Here is a 24,076-nt window from a genome sequence, read left to right on the forward strand (position 1 = left end):
AGGTCTAAATCTGGTTCTTGCAATTGCTGTATTTAGTTTGGTCTTCTTTACATGTAAGTTTAGTTCCCAGATTTTCACTGTGCTCCTTCAGTTTATACACATGGACACGGATAGAATGTGTAAAATTCAAGATGTATTGGCTTCAGAAGTATATATATGTATATAAAATATCAATGCAACCATCTATCCCAGGGGTCTTCAAACCTGGCCCTTTTATGACTTGTGGACTTCAACTCCCAGAATTCCTCAGCCAGGCACACGTGCCTGGCTGAGGAATTCTGGGAGTTGAAGTCCACAAGTCATAAAAGGGCCAAGTTTGAAGACCCCTGATCTATCCAAAGGTACATTTGGAAGATAGAAAGGAAGTTAAGACTTACACTCATGGTGGCGTTAATCTCAGCCACTGTTTCTTCGTCCGTGGGAAACTGGTAGATCTGGACCCCGTTGCTGACTAGCTCACTCATGATTTTGCTTTTGAATTTATGTAACTCGTTTTTCGCAATGGTGTCGGCCTTGGCTATGATTGGGATAATGTTCACCTGCAAAACAAAGGATAATTATGCTGCATCAGTTCCTGGGGATGGCAGAAGAAGAAAGGAAAGCTACCCTAATGAGCACATAAATAAAAATACAAATACAGGTAAGTAGATCATGGTAGTCTTCAATTTACGACCGTAATTGAGCCCAGAATGATGGCTGTAAGTCATGCCGATCATTAAAAGGGTCATCACGTGACCGACTTGATTTTACAATTTTTTTTATACTGGTTATTAAGCGAATCACCGTGGTTATTAAGTGAATTCATTGTCCTCAGTAAGCGAATTCATTGTATTTTGGCTGGTCACCAGAAGTAAACACGAGTTTAATAATAATAATAATAATAATAATAATAATAATAATAATAATAATAATAATAATAATAATAACAACAACAACAACAACAACAACAACAATAATAATGTTGGAAGGGGCCTTGGAGGTCATCTAGTCCAACCCCCTGCTCAGGCAGGAAACCCTATACCAGTGGTGGCGAACCACTCAGAGCCCTCTCTGTGGGCATGCTCGCCATGCCCCAGAGATGGCAACTGTCCCTCTTCAACCAGCTGCCCACTAACTCGCCGAGGTCCCACATGGCTGGATGCATCCCAGCACCCATGCGCTCGCTGGCCTCTGTGTGCAGGGGCCGATGGTGTCAGACAGCAGCCGCCCCGGCCCCTGCCTCACCTTGCCCTGTGACAATGGCACCCCCACCCTGCCTCACCTTGCCTCGTGCCTCACCCCGCAGGACGAGCCTCCTGCCCACCGCCCCACCTGCCAGAGACCCCCTGGATCTCCCCCAACCCTGCCCGGCCCCCACAGGCGTCCCTCCCCACGAGCAACATTGAGGTGATCACGCCCAGCTTGGCCACACCCACCCAATCTGCCATGACCACCACAGCCACGCCCATCCAGTGGGCCACATCCACCTGGCACCCAGTGATAAATAAGTGGGTTTTGGGTTGCAGTTTGGGCACTCGGTCTCTAAAAGGTTTGCCATCACTGCCCTAGACCATTACAGACAAATGGCTGTCCAGTCTCTTTTTTAAAAGCCTTCAGTGTTGGAGCATTCACCACTTCTGGAGGCAGGTTGTTCCACTGGTTAATTGTTCTAACTATCAGGAAGTTTCTCCTTAGTTCTAGGTTGCTTCTCTCCTTGGTTAGTTTCCATCCACTGCTTCTTGTCCTGCTTTCAGGTGATTTGGAGAATAGCTTGACTCCCTCTTCTTTGGGGCAGCCCCTGAGATATTGGAACGCTGCTATCCTGTCCCCCCTCGTCCTTCTCTTCATTAAACTAGACATACCTGGCAAAACACATTGCAAATCGTGGTCATGTGACCAAAGGACACGGCAAACAGCTGTTAATGTGGGTTGACAGCCCAGCAGCCAAAATGCAATGAGCTGGCTGCAACTGGGAGGGGATAGTGGGAACTTCAAAATCCCACATTAGTACCTTTTGGGAGGTCCGTTGTAACCTTGTACGGTTGCTAAGCGATTGGTCATAAGTCAAGGACCTCCTTTATATAGATTACACTTTTTAAGAAAAAGATAAAAGCACAACGGTGTCTCTACCCCGAGTCCTTGGAGGATTCAAAAAAGGCAAGAAAATTGCAAGGGAGTGCCCCATTTTATGACCTTTCTTGCCCCAGTTATTAAGTGAATCAATCAAGTTAGCAACGCAGTGGTTAAGTGAATCTGGCTTCCCCATTGACTTTGCTTGTCAGGAGCTCACAAAAGGGGATCACATGACCCCGGGACACTGTGACCGTCATAAATATGAGTCAGTTGCCAAGCAAATTTTGATCATGTCACCATAGGGATGCTGCAACGGTCGTAAGTGTGAAAAACGGTCGTTAAGTCACCTTTTTCAGTGCCGTTGTGCCTTTGAATGGTCACTAAATGAACTGTTGTAAGTGGAAGACTACCTGCAGAGTAAGATTCATGGAGACTCTGAAAATAATCATGTTTATTAAGCTGGCTGGATCATGTTGTTGGCCACGTGAAGTAGACAATCATGAAAGCTCCCTTCATGCTAAGTTATACTGGACAACTGACATCTTCCCTTGCTTTTTAATTTCCGGGCACGAATCTGAACAGAGGTATAATATGGTATGAAGGACTACTGCAGCTGAGAAAGAGCGGCTGGATTCCATCTATACAGAGATGTGATACAATATTCAGTTTGGCTCTCTACATGCACTGAAGTGTCTCCTCCCCAACTTTCAATCAAATCTGGAAGCAACTCATGCTTTAATTAAACTAGGACGGAAATAATGCTCAGCCCCATTATGGGTTACTTAAGAACATAGCAGCAGTCCTGCTGGATCAGGTCAAGACCCATCATGGCCCAACATTTTATTTCTTTCTTTTTTTAAAAAAAAAGTTTTATTAGTTTTTATAGGGTTGGGAATAGAATGGGGTCAGGGTTGGAATTAGGGTTTGGGTTGGGGTCAGGGTTAGGGTTAGAGTTTCTCCAGGTAACATTTTCAACATTTAGCAAACAGCATATTGTCTGGGTACATATATTTAAATAGCAGTAATAGATATATAGTAACAGATAACAGTAATAGATATGGTTAATTAGCATAAGCAATATTGATTAATCACTCCATGACGTACTTCTTACTAATATGTATTCAAAATTACATGTCACAATCCTTTCTCTCTGATTCGTTTTTCTAGCCATTGATAAAAGTTATCCCATGTTCTAAAGTAAACTGAGTTTTCTTTCTCTTTAATCTGTAAAGTCAATCTATCCATTTCTGCGCAGTCTAAAATGTTCTTGATTAATACTTCTTCAGTTTTATTTCTCACAGTGTGCAACCAGATGCCTCTTTGGTCCTTACCGGCAGAAAATGAGACATATCCTTCTCCCACTATTGTTCTGGGAACATATTTCCTCAACTTCGAAGGAACAATAACTCTTCAAGGCTGATGGTCATCCATGAGTTCATCCATCTTCCTTTTAAAGCCAACACCAAGTGGATGCATTGTTTTAGTATGTAATCCAGATCTTCCCGCTTTAATCTTGTGCCCCAATATTGGTCATGCTTGCTTTGACTGAACTGCACAACAGATCCTTTTATGAATCCAATCTCTCTTCCACTCTAAGTTACCATCCAAGATACACATGCTTTATGTTATTCTGAACTGTGGTCTCCACTTGAGTGGAAGTAATTAGCGTACAGCTACATTTTAAAAGGGCAAACTTCACGCTAGGAAAATAAACCACCGATGTAGGATTTATGCCTCTGTATAAATCTGTGGCAGAATTGCACTTGGAGATTGGTTCTCGTTTTCAGATCTCAAGCAAAAATGCCATACCGCTGAAAAAGTACAAAAAGTGGCTACCAAATTAAGAGTTTGCGGATTTCTTGCTTAAAAAGAATGTTAGCAAGGGAAAACACGGTAGCGATATTTACTTTAAAATCATCCATGGCATGAAAAGTTGGCCAGGAGAGATTTCTGTCCCTTTCTTGCTGTATTAAAACTTGGGATCATCACCAAAAGCAATTATGCGATGACTCAGGACTTCTTTCTTTATATATCAAATATCCAAGTTGGAATTTGCTGCCATTGGGTGTGGCAACGACCACTAGTGTTTAGATATTTTTAGTGGATAAGTGGACAAATTCATAGAGGATGGAGCTATCAAATGTTGATTGGTTAAACTGACTGATTAAATTTTTACACTGCTCAACTCCTAATGGCTCTGGATAGTTCACAAATAAAAAAACAGAAAACCCCCCAATAAAACTATACAATACTAAAAACAAGGAATAGAAAATATCAGCAAAACCAGACAGACCAAAATTCACATCTTCCTTGTAAGGGAAGGTAGACCCATCCAAACCAAAGACTTGAGTAAAGTTACTAATTTTAGAGGTTGCATAGTATATTAACTCAAGAATTTGCTTGTGACACTTTCCCATCCTATTTGTGAGCTTCCTTATGACAGCTATCTGATTATTGTATAATAAAAAAATGCTGGACTAATTGATTGACTGATTGATATTAGACTTAACCCTATAAGGCTCCAGGTAGATTTTTATGTTCTTAATTTATTCGCGTCAATTACCTACTTAATTCACAGTCAACCTGTCGAATTTGGTTGATGCAATTTACATGACGAAATCAACCAGGATCCTATCGGACACACTTTAAATTTTTAACACTTTTCGGAACAAACTATTCATTTTCAGCCTCGCCATTTTTCCTAAAAAAATTCCAATACTGGCAGCAAATAAAATAAGATCCACTAATTTGCATTTCAGAGTACAGATAGTCCTCGACTTAAAACATATCATTTAGTGACTTGATCCAAGTTACAACGGCACTGAAAAAAGTGACTTATGACCATTTTTCACACTTACGACCGTTGCGGCATCTCCGTGGTCATGTGATCAAAATTTGGATGCTTGTATTTGACTTATATTTATGATAGTTGCAGTGTCCCTTAAAACCTTCTGACAAGGAAAGTTAATGGGGAAGCCAGATTCACTTAACAACCGTGTGGCTAACTTACAAACTGATTCACTTAACAACTGTGGCAAGAAAGGTCATAAAATGGGGCAAAGCTCACTTAACAGATGTCTCGCTTAGCAACGGAAATTTTGGATTCAACTGTGGTCGTAAGTCGACGACTACTTGTGCAGAAGACAGCTGCAAATAAAATAAACAGTAACACAATTTCCTATTTCCTCTCTCTATAGCAGTGATGGAGAACCTTTTAGAGACCGAGTGCCCCAAAACCGCCCCCCACCCCCGTCCCTGCTCCGTACTGCCCATTGGGCCACCCACCACCTCCACAGCCCGCCACAGATCACCCAGGCAGCCCAGCAGCGCCATGGCAGCCACACCCTCTGCCCATGCCCCACAGCATCATGTGCACACGACGGGGCGCAAGGGCGGAGTCTTATCTGCCCAGCTACCATGTCCTTGGCTGCGCTGCTTCGCGTGGGCCTTGCCCAGGGGCGACTCTCCTCCGGGGGGGGCTGCTGGTGAGGAGGGGGCTGTGGGAGTAGGCGGGGCTGGGGAGACAGTGCGTGTGCCCACAGAGAGGGCTCCGAGTGCCGCCTCTGGCACCCGTTCCATAGGCTCGCCACTACTGTTCTATAGCATATTTATATAGGAAATATTATATGCCTTATAAACTATTAGCAACTATTTTAAAGGAAGGAGATAAGAATCGTTGTGAAAGTGAATTCCAAGGATTGTTCAACTGCATCAAAGTTCGTGTGCTAAGTTTACATTTATTTCATAAAGCGTAGGAAATATCTAATCAACATCTTGCCTGTGTTTGCACATCGGAAATCAACAAGAAAAATTTCCACTCTATTTTTTTTTTATAACTACTCCAAAAGGGGCCCAGGACACAAACTGAGATTCTTGTGTAAGCTTGTTCAACTAATTACTAAATCCAAATAAGTAACCAAAAAGAAAAAAGAAAAAGTTTTTGACCGGCTGCTTATCTCATAAAGTAATTTGCAAATATAATCAACACATACTTGCTGGGAAATTGAAGCCATTACAACTTGGCAGAACATCCCACTGGAATCTGTGTGGCTTTTCCAAATTAAACATAGGATGTTTTGCCTCACAGAGTCACTTGTTGGAGATGGGCAGCTATATAAACTGAATGAATAAATAAAATAATATACTGAAATGGCATGATGCACCTTTTAGTTAATACTGAATATGCTGCTAGGGAAGCAATACTGCTTCAATATCAGGTGCTCAGCCTCACCTGGCCTTTTATATATTTCTGAAATTATTTTGTTGCAAAATAAAAAATATTTTTCGCAGCCCAGCTACCAAGATCATTTTTATTTTGAAGAATACCTTTGGGAACGCAAGCATCTGCAGGGTGGCAAATAAACAAATATGTGTCACAATGACACAGCTTAGGATTTGCATCCCGCGCCAGAAAACAATTAAGAAAGTTTGTGTTATGATGTCGTGTTTTGCCATTCCCCCCCATCATCATGGATTATATTGAATGCTTATCATCTGCATGTGGCTCAAAGAGAGGCAGTAAATTGATGTTTTATAACTGGTTAACTTCCAACAACTGTCAATTTGTGAATCGGAAACTCTATCCCCAGCAATGTTTGCAAATGTTCTTAAAATTCCACAAGCAGTTATCAATCAAATTCCAAATGTATTTGTTGATCACAGTCTCAAGTCCTCGGGTGGCCTATCAAGCCCAACGTTGGAGAACTCTGCCTTATAAGATTCTCTAGGGATTTATATAAATTTCACAGTGGATGTCCTGTGTTCTTTGCTGAAGTGGAGGAAAGAATACAAAAGGATTAAGCAAAGAACAGAGAATATCAATTTCCTTCTGTCTAAATCAGTGGTTCTCAACTTGGCAACTTTAAAACCTGTGGACTTCACAACTCCCAGAATTCCCCAGCTAGCCACGCCTGTAGTCCACACATCTTAAAGATGCCCAGTCTGAAAACTCTAATCTAAACAGAATGTCATTAAACAGTTGGCGAACATAATTAATAATAATAATTTTATTTTGCGGTCACAGACCAAAATGCAAGTGCAACAAAAGAAAACACAAGAAAAATATTGGCAGACATAATAATAAGAAAGAAATTAAACAGCACTTAGAAACCCTTTATATTATATAAACTTGTATACTTCTGGCTGATACTTATTTGGAAAAAACTTTTGCCAAATTTATGAACTTTCTTTCCAAAATATTTTCCCCTAGAAAAAGTATAAAAAGACTGTTAATCTATCTTTCATGACTTTTTAGGCTTTTTTTTAAAAAAAAAAAATTCCACCACTTCTTTTGGAAACCAAATTTTACAGGCTGAGAATTCCATAATTTAAATGTTGTGTAAAGAAGTGACTGCTTTTGTGTGCTGTTTGCAAAAAGCTGAGTTGGACGTTCAGGAATTTGGGAGGGAGGAAAAAATACTTTTTTTGCCCTTTTTATCCCATATATCATTTGGAGAGAAATTTTTTTTAAAAAAGAGAGAGAAAGAAGGAATCCAAGATGGATTTTTCAGTTCAGAGTGCAGAAGGGATCATAACTTTGAGCCTTAAAACACACGTCAGACAAAATTGCCCAAATTCAATCCCAGTTAGACATCAACCTTAGTGCAGCTTCGGTGGAAATGTCTAGTAAACACTCTTGCCCTGTTATCTGGAAACAGTTTGAACTTGAGAAAATGGACAGGGTTTTTATGACTTCACCTGCTTCTTAGATACATACCTTTCCTGGATAACTAAGACTGCCTGGCAGGGGACATGTGGTTTCTGGGCGATGGTTAATTCATCCTTGAGAATTTATCCATGTTGTCCCTTTGCCTCTTAAGAAGGCATTGGTTCACCCCCTCCTCAAAAAAAACAATTTCAGACTTTGCCTCACCTTCATCCTCACTTTGGAAAAATAAGGATCTTTACCATGTGATGGTAAAATAAGAACCGAGATCTTAAATAAGGATCTTTACCGTGCGATGGTAAAATAAGAACTGAGATCTTATCTCATCAAGGTGAACGGTACCTTGCTGTCAAGCTTCTTCATGGTGACCAGGTCAAGAGATTTCAGCGAGTGCCCAGTTGGGGCAATGAAATATAAGCACGCGTGGATCCTGGTGTCGTGATAATTAAACAGGGACCGTTTGATCTTCAGCTCTTCCTGCAAGTAGGCCTCGAACTGAGTATCTATGTATTCCACAATGGGCTTGTAGCTGAAACAAAAGAATTCATATTCAGTTCAGGAGGAATTAACCATGTTAACAACAACCCCCCTTTTTTTGTGGAGGTGATCCACCACCATTATGATTGCGGCATCCAAATCCTTGGCCAGACAAACCTTGGATCCAGGCTCAAATGCAAATTGCATTCTTCTTATATACTTCTCTCATTCCTCCTAGTACAATCATAAGCACAACCACAACTGAGCATAAAATTTCCATGGGTAAGCAACACAGTTAAGTGAGTTTTGTTCCCTTTTACAAACTTCCTTGCAACCGTGGTTAAGTGAATCAGTGCGGTTAAGTTAGTAACACGGTTGTTAAGTGGATCTAGTTTCCCCACTGACTTTGCAAAAAGTGATGATATGACCCCCAGGACATTGCAATTTGTCATAAATACGTGCCAGTTGCCAAGCGTCCAGATTCTGATCACGTGACCATGGGGGATGCTGCAACAGATGTGTGAAAAACAGTCACGTCACTTTTTTCAGTGCCGTTGTAACTTCAAACAGTCACTAAGCGAATGTTCGTAAGTTGAGGATTTCCTATATAGCAAATTCACAGATATGCAGAAAGTCAAGGTGAACTGGAGCCAAATAAAAGTCAACGGACATCAAGGAGGGCTGGACTGAGGCCCTTTATGGAGATGTAAAGACTCCAAACTGATGGGGCATTTGACCCCGCCCTCGGGCCTAGCTTGGTCATCTCCCACATCTAGCATTGTGCTGCTTCGGAACAACGTTTTACACAGTTTGTGAGCATGTCTGTATACTAAGGGGGGGGGTGAACTGTTCTTTTTCAGAAACAGCTGGTTCTTCAACTGAGGATGAACTCCTTAGGAGCTGCAGGGTGCTGATTCGTTGTCCGTTTATCAGGGCATCTCATTGGAATTTGAATGGGGAAAAAAGAACTGCCAGCATCTTTTGACAGCTGTTCCATATCTCCCCTGCGCTAGCATTAAGCAAGGAAGAAGCTTTACACTGAGGGCTTATAGTGAATTCCAAGTTTAAAGATAAGGAAAGTTTTAGAGAATAGAGCTGGAGTTATAACAGAAGCTGACGCAGCGCAAAACAGGAGAATAGATCCATGTGGCAGGCATGTTGTTCCATTAGCCATGTTCAAATCTGAGTAAACAACGATTTCTGATACTGCCCTGTGCACAGACCAAAGTCAGATCTTCCGTAGCCCCAATCACCTCATTGACTTGAAAGATCTTAATCCAGTGGTGGCGAACCTATGGCACGGGTGCCAGAGGCGGCACTCAGAGCCCTCTCTGTGGGCACGCATGCCGTCGCCCCAGTCCTAGGCCTTCAGCTGGGTTTTATAAAACTTTTCCGTTTTAGGCCTCTGCTGCCGTGTGCAAAAAAAAAGGTTCAATCAGTCAATTTCAACTTCTCACGGGAAAAAAAAAGATCTTGCAAAGTTGGAATTGATTGATTGAACTTTTTAGTCCCACCCAGTCTGCCGTTACCACTGCAGCCACGCCCACCCAATGGGCCACACCCAGCTAATGGGTCACGCCCCCTGGCACCCGGCGATACATAAGTGGGTTTTGGGTTGCAGTTTGGGCACTCGGTCTCTAAAAGGTTCACCACCACTGGTCTATAACAATGCTCTGTACAGTGGCGTAATTCACTTCTAGATTCCATAGCATAAAATTGAGCAGAAGCTGAATTTTTGCCATGCCAGTAGGGGGGAATTCTGGGAGTTGAAGTCCCTGCATCTTAAAATTGCTAAGGTTGAGAAACATTGCTCGAGATTACTATAACAAGCATCTTCTACAATAAGACAGCACTGGAGGTGACCCAGTGTGTGAATATCCATAATGTTATAAAAAGGACTATATTGTGATTTTGCATTCCATTATTGAAATATAGTGTCTGTAGCTAGCATATATAGAATGCAAATTTATGAAATAATTCGTGTTTATTTGCAAATACCATTTGTTCATTGTCTGTGGGTTTTATTAATCATGGGAAAAGACAAGGAGTAGCTCATGATACTTAAAACTCCAACTGAATCGTGGAAAATCTGTTTTTGGCTTCTGATATTAAATATCAGAATCTTTTGGCTTCTGAGACTCCACCAGACTTATTTATTATGCTCTGGAACTTGTCCAGAGATAAAACAACCAGACATTCTTTTCTTCGAGAGAACTGAACAGATGCTCAAGAAAATAAATTTCACACACAAAACAGAAATGTAGCAGGATGTGCTTTGACGCATTCCCACAAAAGGGTGACATAGAACATAGAATAACAGAATTAGAAGAGACCTTGGAGGTCATCTAGCCCAACTCCCTGCATCAGCAGAAGAGTCTTTCAAATAAGTGGCTCTCCAAGACCTCCAGTGATGGGGCGCCCACGATTTCTGAAGGCAAGTTGTTTCACTGGTTGATCGTTCTCACGGTTAGGAAGTTTCTCCTTCGTTCAAGTTGCTTCTCTCCTTGATTAGTTTCCCTCCATCGGTTCTTGTCTTGCCTTCTGGTGCTCTGGTAAATAGTTTGCCCCCCCCATCCTCGTGACAGCCCCTCAAATACTGGAACATTGCTGTCTTATCTCCCCTAGTCCTTCTTTTCACTAGACTAGACATATCCAATTCCTGCAACCTTTCTTCATATATCTCAGTCTCCAGCCCCCTAACCATCTTTACTGCTCCTTTCTGCACGCTTTCCACAGTCTCGGAGAGTCTGATAGAGAGTCTGATCGTAGGCATAGATCAGGGGTGTCAAACTCAGGGCCGCACCAGCATTGTGGTTGCCCTCAGGGGGGCGGGTGGGTGTGGCCTACCTGGTGGGTGTGGATGGAGTGGGTGTGGCCTACTGGGCGGGCGTGGCCAGCTCTACACCGTTCGCGTCAAGAGTGCCTGTGGGGGCCTGGGCAGGAGTGGGACAGATCTGAGGGTCTCTGGCAGAAGGGGGTGGGACCGGGGCAAGTGCCAAGGCATGGTCCACTGGAGGAGCCTCACTGTTCCTCTCAGGCCATGCAGGGGTGTGTGTTATGGAGCGAAGACTGAATGCGTTTCAACATAGATGGCCACCACAAAATTGTACATTGGCTCCCGGCCGGCCTGGGCCAGGGCCAAGGCAGCGGGGGCCGTTCCCTCACTGTTTCCGGGATGGCTTCACGGGCCACATGAAACCACTTCGCGGGCCGCATCCGGCCCCTGGGCCTTGTGTTTGACATGTCTGGCATAGATGGTTCTTGTCAAGACAACTAGGCAACTAGACAACAGACAACAGCATCAGCAGATACCATGTGAATCCCGGATCCAATGAAATCCAGTGTTTATTGTATTTGTGATCCAGTATCCAATGTAATAATAATAAAAAAGCTCCCTTGCTCATATAGTATTCCTTATTCCAAAATATAGGTGTATTGGAGAAACATGGAAAGCTTATGGCAGAAAAAGAAAGAATGCCAAATTTCACAGAGAAATGAAACTAAAGGTAAGATGTGCTAGGAGTCACCCATGCTGTTTTATACACACATACACACACACATACACACAGAGAGAGATTTCTACTGATTAGTTTCCCATTTTATGTTTCCACGGTCTTAAAATGACAGCATCTTGAGTTTCTTTTTTTTTTCCTCAAACCACACATTCCACGAATTCCTTGTGAAAGACTTATTCCCTATTTAGGAAAATTCAAGACAAAATTGTTAAAATAGCCCGGCTGTTAGCTAAAAATCAACTCACCCACACCCAAAGTTTTAGGTAGTCTACAAACTTTCAGATCAATTTTGAAACAAATCCAGTATTCACGGGTTTCCCATAGTGTGTTTGTGTGGAAATAATCTTTTTCTTTACACCAGAATGGTCTAGTATAAAGACAAGCAAAGTAACAGATTTCAGAAACTGTGGGTCACTGCACACATGAAAACATTTTATTTTATTTTTTAAAAAAGGTTTTGGCTCACCATATATGGAGTGAGCTTGCTTAATAAAGCTGGATAACTACTGCGCTGCAAATCTTATTCACTTTGCATTAAATATAATCTACACTTCTCCCCTTCATCAGAGACAGCTGAAGGAGGACACAAATCCTAACCTTCCTTTGGCAACCCACAAACCTCACTAATTTGAGACTTATGACAGGTTGCTTAGTGAGTGTTCAAAGTTACAAGGGATCCCCAAAAAGACAACTTAAGTTACCACCTTTGGTTGAAATGGATATTTTATTTATGCCTGAAATAAACCTAAATTGTGCCACTTTAGCCCAAATAAATCTGGTTTTGCAACAGCCCGTTAGTTGGCAGTCACTGAGATCTGGCTTAACTGTGGTCAAGTTCAGAGTAAGTGCTGTGTCTTACAGTAGGTAGGTCTTAGATGTTGTTCTCCCTATACAGGGAGGCCTCAACTTACAACAATTCATTCTGTGACTGTTCAAAGGGCACTGAGAAATGTGACTTATGACCATTTTTCACACCTACGACCGTTGCAGCATCCGCAGGGTCACGGGATCAAAATTCGGGCGCTTGGCAACTGGCTCGTATTTATGACGGTTGCAATATTCTGGGGGTCATTCATCCCCTTTTGCGGCCTTCTGACAATGGGGGAAGCCAGATTCACTTAACAACCGTGTGTCTAACTTAACAACTGCTGTGATTCGGGTTAACGATGTTGGCAAGAAAAATGGGGCAAAATTCATTTAACAACTGTCTCGCTTAGCAACAAAAATTTGGGGCTCAATTGTGTTGGTTGTAAGTCAAGGACTACCTGTAATAATGAACTTTCCTGCTGCCTACACCCCCCCCCCGCCCCACACTCCCCAACCAAAAATAGGAAACCACAATATATATCACATCCAAAGAGAGACGCAGCCTCATTGCCTTCTAGAATTAACACAATTAGCTGATATACCTTCTTGAAAAACTGAAGGTTTTTCTATAAAGAATTCAATCATCATCTTTGATTAGCAGCTGTTTGGAAAACCCCACCCCCACCCCGCTTTTTTTAAAAAAACAACTATGATAGGAGATTAACTGTGGTTGCCAGACTTGGCTAACGATCATTTGAAACAAGCCTTCAATTGTGACAAGGCACATTGGGATAACAGCTTGCCTGTTTCTATCACCTTCAGAGGGTGCCTTTTTAACAAAGAAGATCTTGACGGATGAAGGAAAGCTTGCTGCCAATTGAATCAGATGCAAAGTAGACAATAAATGGTACGGTATTTCTCCTTTTGAACAACTGATCTCTCTTTCTCTTTGTCTGTCTGTCTATCTGTCTGTCTGTCTGTCTTTCTCTGGGCTTGAAAACCTCTATACTGTTTCCCAAGATTTCTTCCAGCAGGCAAGGACTGTCCCTTGGTGTCCCAGGTTTGATGCATTTATTAAAATTTAGAGACCAATCAATGGATATTTTCCCCCCATCAAGATCTCTAAGTTCTCCCATTTCCAGAATATTTTGCATGGGGTAAATTTTACATCAAAATCACAAAATTGCCTCTCGCTTATTTTGGCCAGGACATGTGGGGGGGGGGGGGAACTTCAATGGAGAAAGCAATTATGCTGAGAAGAGTTTGAGATAAAAGCTGGACATCATCAAAGTGGACACCGGCCAAAGCATAGAAAAACTCAAAGAGGTGGTGCAAGATCAGAAGATGTGGAGAGGCCTGGCCCACAGAATCACCAAGATTTGGACATGACTGAATGGATAACATCATCATCATCATCACCATCAAATTTCACATTACCTGTCATCCTTATTGATCTGGTCTCCAAATCCCACCGTATCAACAATTGTCAGCTTGAGGCGGACATTGCTCTCCTGAAGTTCATAACTCCTTGCTTTCAACCGTACACCAGGTTCCTTATGGGTGGCGGGGTCACTTTCGAACTTGGTGTTGAATAGTGTGTCCATGAGGGTTGATTTGCCAATGCCAGTTTCCCCTGGAAAAAAAAGACATCTGAATTAGGACATCCCAACCCCCATGTTTCTGCTTCATCTAAAGAACAGGATGTTCTCTCCAAGAACAGCAATAGCACTTCGACTTATAGACCACTTTATAGTGCTTTTACAGCCCTCTCTAAGCGGTTACAGTATATTGACCCCAACAATCTGAGTCCTCATTTTACCGACCTCGGAAGGATGGAAGGCTGAGTCAACCTTGAACCAGTGAGAATCGAACTGCTGGCAGTGGGCAGAGTTTGCCTGCAATACTGCATTCTGACCACTGCACCACCACGGATACTAAATAAACAAGAATTTTAAATACTAAAGTCATAAATGCTTTTATGGTATATGCCAGGGGTAGGCAACCTTGGCTCTTTTATGACTCGTGGACTTCAACTCCCAGAATTCCTGGGCCAGCATGGCTCAGCTTGAAAACTCTCCCTTTCCCCTCAGCATGGCTGGCTCAGGAATTCCGGGAGTTGAAGTTCACAAGTCATAAAAGAGCCAAGGTTGCCTACCCCTGGTATATGCCATCCAAAGTCACTTTGAAACGAGATGCGTGGCAAATAAATTTTATAAATAAGATAAAATGATACCTCTAGCACCATAAAACATCAACATCAGCCTATCCCAGGTCTTTAGGAAAGAATCAGTAGGGTGGATAAAAATGCCGAATTACCAGTCTGAAAATCTGGCTGACTGTGCAACAAATCAATAATAAATATGAGAAAACAGTGCTTAGGGACGAAAGTTTACAGTCTTCTACGTTAATTTAACATACTTTATTCAATTAATTAATTCTCAGTGCAAGCCTAGTGTCAACATCCAGCTCGAGGATCCAAATAAAAGCCCAGGTTCATTTCGGTTCCGAAAATCTTATTTTTTATTAAATACACGGCATGGTAATGTCAAAGCTGAACTAACTCTGAGATCCCCAGACACCAGTTCATAAAATTAAACAATTTCTCCGGCCCAGGAATATGTATGGGAATTAGTAAGACATAACAATATTGTAGCAGTGTGAGAATGAAGGTTTTTTGAAATAAGAGATAAGAAATGGCGGTTGGAGAACTGGAGGGAAAGCCTGCATTTCAAACTAATTGGAGAATGTGATTTATGACTGTTAATCAGAGGAGGGAATTGTGCTTGATATTATGTGTGCAGGGGAGGGGAATTCAGATTTTGGCTTCGCCTATGTATGTGCTAGATGCCTCGAAGTTCTTTGAAGAGTTTCATCTGTCGGAACCATGACAGACTCAGTGTCATGTGATCATCCTTTTGCGACCTTTCCAATTAGCTTCTGACTAGCAAAATCAACGGGGAAGCTCAAATCACCTAATGTTTGCCTGATTCACTTAAGTCTTAACAACTTCAGTGATTTGTTTAAAAAAACGTGGCAGAAAAGGCAATAAAATAGGGTGTGACCCACTTAACTGCCTTGCTTAACAATGGAAATTCTAATTACAGTTATGATCATAAGTCATAGCTGTAATTCACTTAAAACAGTATAAAAAAAGGTAAAAAAATCAGACATGATTCATTTAATAGCCACCTTGCTTAGCAACCAACATTCTGGTCCCAATTGTGTTTGTAAGTCAGTATGTGAATATTTTTGGCACTGAATAGCATTTCAACTAACAAGTTAAATTACAGACAGAGGTTACAGCCAAATACAATTGCTCAAAATTTGTTCTTTACTAGCATGAAAGCATAACAGAAGAGACAGAAACTGCAATTTTGGGAAGGAACAGACAAGAAATCTGGTAGGAACAGACATTTAATCTAAATTAACTGTATTTCTTGTTGCAAAACACATGATTAGAAAGCAAACATTTTCTTGTTGGATCGTTTCCATGTAAACACATTTAACTCAAATTGAAAGTCAGTATAGAGTACATGAGTTTTTACGCTTGTGATGTTAAGAGTGGATTTAAAAAAAAACAGTAAGTTTTGTACTTTGGTTCAGAATACTTCTCCAGATTGTACAACTGGAAGATATTCCCAAATTCCTTGCAATAGGGTGCCAATCCAGATGAGAAAAGTGAAGTTTTTAAGAAGAGACTGGACAGCCATTTGTCTGAAATGGTGTAGGGTTCCTGCCTGAGCAGGGGGTTGGACTTGATGACCTCCAAGGTCCCTTCCAACTTTATTATTATTATTATCATTATCATTGTCGTTGTTGTTGTTGTTGTTATAAAAAGTAACAATATGCATGCAACTTGGGAAGCAGAAATTGGTTTTGTTGCTTATTCATGAAGGGTCATCAATATTTATTGCACAATGGGATTAAATAAAACAGTCAAATTGGAAGTAACAGCTCCTAGTTTCTAGTTTTCCATTTTGTCTCTAGCAAAGAAAGACATAGGTACCCTCTTTCCCTGAAAGTAAGGCTTACCCTAAAATAAGCCCTAGCTTGATTTTGGGGAGTGGGCCTAATATAAGTCCTAACCCCCCCAAAAGCCCTAGTTTTGGGATGAGGCACACACTTAAAACTCAAGCTAGGACGGGGATGGGGGGAGTGGATTTGGCCCACCTACCCCGCACCCACTTCCCTCGTAGCCAGGCCTCTCCTCGCCGGCCCACTTCTTCTGAGGCCTCTTTTGCAGCCAGGCCTGCATTTCTCAGCCAGGCCTGCTTTTCTGGAAATGCCACTGCAGCCGAGAACCAATAGCTCGGTCCATAGCTGCCTAGGCGAGGGGTAGGCAACCTTGGCTCTTTTATGACTCGCGGACTTCAACTCCCAGAATTCCTGAGCCAGCCATGCTGAGGGGAAAGGGAGAGTTTCCAAGCTGAGCCATGCTGGCTCAGGAATTCTGGGAGTTGAAGTCCACGAGTCATAAAGTGGCCTAGGCCTAGGCCAGAGGTAGGCAACCTTGGCTCTTTTATGACTCATGGACTTCAACTCCCAGAATTCCTGAGCCAGCCACACTGAGGGGAAAGGGAGAGGTTTCCAAGCTGAGCCATGCTGGCTCAGGAATTCTGGGAGTTGAAGTCCACGAGTCATAAAAGAGCCAAGGTTGCCTACCCCTGGCCTAGGCCTTCCGGAAAGTCCTGACTGAGAAATGCAGGCCGGAATGCAGCTGCAGAATGAAGCTACTCTTTCGGCTGCCAAAGAAGTGGACCAGCTGGGCAGGGCTGTCGGTGCAGGAGGGGAGTAAAAAAGAGACACCCTCCCCCTGAAAATAAGACCTGGTGCTTCTTTTGGAGGGGGGGAAAAAAGACTCAGTCTTATTTTCGGGGAAACACGGGATAGTCCTCGACTTATAACCATTCATTTAGTGACCATTCAAAGTTACAATAGCACTAAAAAAGTGAACTATGATCCTTTTTCACACTTATGACTGTTGTAGCATCCCCATGGTCACGTGATCAAAATTCGGACACTTGGCAACTGGTTCATATTTATGACCGTTGCAGCGTCCTGGGGGAGTCACGCAATCCCCTTTTGCGACCTTCTGACAAGCAAAGTCAATGGGGAAGCCGGATTCACTTAACAACCCTGTTACTAACTTACAAACTGATTCACTTAACTGTGGTAAGAAAGGTCGTAAAATGGAACAAAACTCACTTAACGACTGTTTTGCTTAGCAACAGAAATTTTGGGCTCAACTGTGATCACGGTTCAAAGACTACCTGTATTTATTCCTTCAACCATTTCCAGTTACCTCTTTAATTTCATTCGCCTCCCCCACTTTCCATTCCAAACCTATGTTCAGCTACCAAGAAAAAATAGTTTAAAATGACAGATATTTTTTTTTTTTAGAAAATCATGAGTGCAGAGCGACAGAACAGGCAAATGCAATTTGCATACTGGTCTGACATTCTATAATACATCTTGACTTTGCATAAGAAGATTCACATTTTTTGAAGAAGGAAATCAGCTGCTATTTTCATCAAACAGAACCAACAACAATAATATCAATTGAGGAGCAATGGGGATGCATTCTTAATCACTTGAATGTATAGTTTTTATGGGGAAAACATTTAAAAAAAAATTCTTAAAACTGTAGAGTTCAAATTGTGGATATGTCCCATATTTTTTTTATACTCTTTTGGTTCTGGTCTGCAACAGAGACCAAGCAAACATGCAAATTGCTTTCTCTTAAAAAGCTAAACTGCCTCCTGTTTTATTCAATAAGGAATTAATATTTCGGGTTTAGCAGACCTTACAAAGCCTTCCTGTTCCCTCTGACCCACAATTTGGCTTCCCGTGACAACTAACAAAATACCTTTAGAAAATCCGCCAACAGCACAAGAGAACAGTACTTTATATTTTAATGCAGTAAAATTATATTCATGTTTGCTAACAATGTAGTTCTCAGTAGGTCCCCCACCATATTCAATGAGTTTTAAGTTGGAATAGAGATGGCGGAATCTGTTAAATTTGCATTTGCCCCTTTTCATTTGTTCTAACCTGAAGGCTGTCATCATCCCATATCCATTGGCAATTTTCTAAGAAATTTTCCAATGAAAAATTTCTGAAATATGCACATTTTCCTAACCCACATACCTTCTGAATTTAAAACTTTATAAAAATACAAATATTAGCATATAGAAATGTGTTTTATTTTGCCTATAGACCTGGGAAATGCAAACTAGCACATTAGAATATGCATCAAATTAATTTTTTTACATATCTCAGGGGCTGCCACAAAGAAGAGGGAGTCAAGCTATTTTCCAAAGCGCCTGAAGGCAGGACAAGGAGCAACGGGTGGAAGCTAACCAAAGAGAGAAGTAACCTAGAACTGAGGAGAAACTTCCTGACAGTTAGAACAATTAACCAGTGGAACAATCTGCCTCCAGAAGCGGTGAATGCGCCAACACTGGAAGTTTTTAAGAAAAAACTGGACAGCCATTTGTCCGAAATGGTATAAGGTTTCCTGCCTGAGCAGGGGGTTGGACTAGATGACCTCCAAGGTCCCTTCCAACTTTATCATCATCATCATCATCATCATCATCATCATCATCATCATCATCATTATGATCAGTCTAGTTCAATTGGGCAGGGGATGTTTAAGTTGACAGGTATTTCTGTACTGCAGCCTGAGTAATTGCCATACTATGGATTTATGTTCCCAATCCCTCACAGAGCAGTTTGAAATTGACCACAAACTGAAAGTCAGTTGGTCTAGTGGTGAAGGTGCTGGCTTAGAAACCAGGATACTGTGAGTTCTAGTCCCGCCATAGCATGAAAGTAAGCTGGGTGACTTTAGGACAATCACCCAGAGACGGTGAGTTCTAGTTCTGCCATAGGCATGAAAGTGAGCTGGGTGACTTTGGGCCAATCACCAGGAGACTGTGACTTCTAGTCCTGTTTTAGGGATAAAAGCTAACTGGGGGCTTTGGGCCAATCACTCTCTCTAAGTCCAACCCACCTCACAGGGACATTGTGTGGGGAAAATAGGAGGCGGAAGGAGTATTATGTATGCTTGTCGCCTTGAATTGCCTATAAAACAATAATGGCAAGATAAAAAAAAATCTAATAAAGTATTTTCACTCGTGCCCATTCCAGAATCCAGAGAACCCAATGACTCAATAAGTGCACACGTCCTCCCCCAACTGATAAATAAGAATATACAAAGAATATTGTCTTGTTTCCCATTTCTTGAGCTCCCATGGGCCATGAATCAGTTTATGTGCCCACCCAACTGTATGTGGATCAGGGCAGCATGCAAGAGAAAAACCCTAACAACAACAACAAAATGAAACATACTGTACATGAAGCAACTTCATACAACCAACAGTTTGAACAATCAAAATCATCAAGGTAGGCATAAAGCCTCCCAAATTATTTGCTGGGTTGAATCCTGAGGAATTTCACACAATAGGGGTTGAAAGTTAGACCGCTATCCTTCATCCACACAGGCTGAAGCTGATGCTGGAGAAAAAAAGGGGACAATCATTGTATGTGTCCCATTTCCACAACCCCATTTCAGCACACCATCTCAAGTCTCTCCATAGGCTACCAACAAACACAATCAGTGCCTTCTCTGTACCTCATCCAGGTCTGAAATCTGAGCGAAAAGTTATAGATAATCTGTTTCCTTTAGGTTCTTCTGAAGCTGTAGGCCCACCACCTTCTCAAGAACCTTTTCCAGAAAAGGTCCCACGTATGGCTTCTTCAAGAAGAAGTAGACAAGTGCCTCTTTAACTGATAAAAAAAAAATTCTCAACTCCTCTCTGACCAAATGAGAAACAAGAAATGAGAAATAAGGGGTTTTTTAGGACATCCTAGACAAAAAGCATGTTTTTCAGGACATGGCTTTGCGTGCATATGCCTTGCAATTTGCATGACACTTTGAGGGGTTGTTATGATGAGAAACTTCACAAGGCAAACTTAATTATGAAACTGTAGACAAAAACATTTAAAAGATTCCAAAGAGTTTCCAGATGCCATGCCATTGTTTTTCTGCTGCTTTTTACAGCTCCTGTGAATTGTGACAGTGAAAATGTGAAACTAGGTGCTCTTAATGCTTATGATCAGAATTGTCTGTTGCTACAGTGGCTGGACTGAAATTGGAGATACAGTAAGACAAACCTCTTTGGTCCACTCATGTAAAACCCTCCAGCTGAGAGCTTTTAAGAAGGAGATACAGATATTCTCAACTGATGAACCTAACGGAGCTTGCCGATTACAGTTTTAGTCATGACTCTTATAAAGTGAGTCACCCATGTGACCGACTTGATTTTATGACTTTTTTGCTGCAATTATAACAATAGCATTTAGGCTTATATACCATCCCATAGTGCTTTAGAGCACTCTCTGGGTGGTTTACAACGTCAGCAAATTTGTCCCCAATAATCTGAACCCTCATTTTAATGACCTTAGAAGGATGGAAGGCTGAGTCAACCTTCAGCCAGTCAGCAATTTTAAAGCACACCTTTGCAATGGGGCACTTTTGCCAAAAAAAAAAAAAAAATTAAAGTAAATCCCAATTTTCAGCAAAAACATCATACAAAGGTTTATGACATTTTTGCAGTATTCATTAAGTGAACACAATGGTTGTTATGTGATCACTGCAGTTGTTAAGTGAATCAATGCATTCCTATGGCCTTTTTTTTTGCCCGGAAACCAGGCCAAAATACTGGAAACTGGGAAAAGAAATTGCATTGAGGCTGAGGAACAGGAATGGCAGAGGAAAACAGGCAACTAATTTCTGTCAGCTTGACTTTAGAGATCATTACATCCAGAAGTTTCCTGGCGTGCCTTAGATATCCCTAAGCCCAATTCTGCTAGGCATTTGGAGAAAAAAAAAGGAATTCGACAGTGAAATCTATCTCCACAGGCTAAATGTTTTAAAGTGCACAAGGCTTCAGTCAATGTTGTCTCTTTCTAAAGAAATAAACCAAGTTTTACTGTAAAAACAAATCAGATATCAGATAAAGGGACAGAAATGGGAATAGCTCATCTCTGCCAAATAAAGGGCAGAGATCAACAATTTCATTCTTGTGCACACAAAAAATGGTTTTTCAGGAATGCAAGAAGTCTCAAGACATTTATTAGTCACACAAAGGAGTTAGAAGACTAAACTTGAAAGAAAGAAAGAAAGAAAGAAAGAAAGAAAGAAAGAAAGAAAGAAAGAAAGAAAGAAAGAAAGGAGAAAGAAAGGAAGGAAGGAGAAAGAAAGGAGAAAGAAAGAAAGAAAGAAAGAAGAAAGGAGAAAGAAAGAAAGAAAAAGAAAGAAAGAAAAAGAAAGAAAGAAAGGAGGAAGGGAGGAAGGAAGGAAAGAAGGAAGACAGAAAGACAGACAGAAAGAAAGAAAGAAAGAAAGAAAGAAAGAAAGAAAGAAAGAAAGAAAGAAAGAAAGAAAGAAAGAAAGAATACTAACGTTGAGGGGAGACCAAGCAACTTTTTTGCATTCCAGAGACACTCAAATCTCTGGAGACATTTGATTTGGATCTTTTATAGCTTTTTTGTTTGGCATAGTGACTTTGACCACAACTCTTAAAAAGTCAATTTGCTTCAGTATCTCAAAAGAAAAAAAAAACTTGCACAAGCCAATCACGAGGAAACCATGGGTAAAATTCAAGAGAAACATCAAATGCAGCAGTCAGCTTACAAAAGTCAGATGCAAATGTAAAGAAAGAGTAAATATAATCTTAAGAGCATGAAAAGGTTTTCCAAGAGTTGGAATACGATTCAACGAGCACACATGGAATAGGTTGCAATGTAACATCAATTTCCTCAGAACTAGCTGTTTCTATATTGTCCTGCAAAAAAATTGTGCACTTTAATGTAATTTTCTTGCTCCAAAATTGAACGTTTAGTGTTAAAAAAAATATAAAATACAGGTTGTCCTCACCTTAACAACCAAAATTGAGCCCAAAATTTTCATTGCTAAGCTAGACAGTTGTTAAGTGAGTTTTGCCACAGTTGTTAAGTGAATCACTGCAATTGTTAAGTTAGTAGCACGGTTGTTAAATGAATCTGGCTTCCCCATTGACTTTGCTGGTCAGAGTGTCATAAAAGGGAATCATGTGACCCTGAGACACTGCAACCGTCATAAGTACATGCCAGTTGCCAAGCATCTGAATTTTGATCATGGAGATGCTGCCATGATCGTAAGTGTAAAAATCAGTCATAAGTTTCTTTCTTCAATACTGTTGTAACTTCAAATGGTCACTAAACAAATGGCTGTAAGTCAAGGACTACCTGTAAACATCCCACTCAAAAAGTCCACATTCTTTAGGCATCTGAAATGTGCTCATGTGATTAAAACACTCAAATATGTTCTGGAGAATATTTTACATCACCCATTTTTCTTGTGCTGCACTTATGCACCGGAGACAAATTCCTTGTGTGTCTAATCACACTAGGCCAAATAAAGTACTCTACTCTACTCTCTATTTTCTATTCTATTTTCTATTTTTTATTTTCTATTCTCTGTTCTCTATTCTATTTTCTATTCTATTCTATTCTATTTTCTATTCTATTCTATTCATATTAAAACAGAGGAATATGAAAAAAGTCTAAACTCTAGTGAATTATTACACTTTTTAAATGCTTCCCCCATTTAACAGGAATAAAATTCTCTGCATGTAGAGGATTATAACCACAAGGAAAACATCTATCTAGGACTGTTCTCTGTACTATGCCAACTTTCTAAACAAAAGATAGCTTAGAAACAAGGAGGCATTAAAAATGCAGGACTTCACCCTCTGCTTTTAAAAACAGCAGATCCAGATGCTGCTTTACAATTATAATTTGGGTTGTAGAAGTTGCTTCTCAGACTGATAAGCAGTCAGGAAACCATTACGTAAATAATGCATTACTGTGGATTCCTTCTTTATCAGAGAAGGTCCTGGCCTCCACTCCAGAGCACCATAAAGTTGGAATAACAGTTCTGAAATGTCTTTGCCCTAACGTACAGATAAATATACTAGTTGCAAACAGAAATTAGTTCACTCACTTGAATTCTTGTATCAAAGGGCTTAATAACATTTGCTGAAGAGAAGTTTGAAGGTTTATGTTTAGAAATAATCCCTACGTGCTGAAATGGGGTGCCGCATTGGCTGAAATTGCCTGCGGTGCTAGGTTTTATGCTTCAATTGCTTTGCTTTTATTTTATTTCTTTTTAGAGTGTTTTTGTTTTGTATCTCAGCAGTGGATGCCCAGAATTCTGTCTCTTAAAAAGAGGCAGCTATATAAGTGTTTTTAATAATGGCAGTAGTATTAACCTGCATGCTGGCTGGGGAATTCTGGGAGTTAAACCCCACTCATCTTAAACTTGCCTAGTTTGAAAAATTCGAACTAAGCAGAGATAAAAGTTAGGGCAGTCAACAGCAAAAAAATAACTCAGGGCAGAGCACATTCAAGTTGAGTGCAGAAGGATACTGACCTACTCAGGCTTGTCAAAAATTAAAAGAAGAAAAACGATAGTATTCCAAGTTTCAAAAGTCTAGGAGTCTCACAATGATCACAG

At 41.0% G+C, this 24,076-nt stretch overlaps 1 protein-coding gene across 1 annotated transcript in view; it reads right to left on the minus strand.

Annotated features, from left to right (window-relative positions):
* Positions 1-24,076, minus strand: part of SEPTIN11 (septin 11) — a 38,356-nt gene that overhangs the window by 13,148 nt on the left and 1,132 nt on the right. The window contains exons 2-4 of the mRNA XM_015816377.2: positions 13,954-14,149; positions 8,060-8,246; positions 378-539 (exon numbers count right to left, since the gene is read on the minus strand). Of these exons, the coding sequence (XP_015671863.1) occupies positions 378-539; positions 8,060-8,246; positions 13,954-14,120 (516 nt within the window). The 5' untranslated portion in view covers positions 14,121-14,149. The remainder of the gene's footprint in view (positions 1-377; positions 540-8,059; positions 8,247-13,953; positions 14,150-24,076) is intronic.

The sequence above is a fragment of the Protobothrops mucrosquamatus genome, unplaced genomic scaffold, assembly GCF_001527695.2.
Source record: "Protobothrops mucrosquamatus isolate PMUCROS unplaced genomic scaffold, P.Mucros_1.0 scaffold440, whole genome shotgun sequence".
NCBI lineage: Eukaryota > Metazoa > Chordata > Lepidosauria > Squamata > Viperidae > Protobothrops > Protobothrops mucrosquamatus.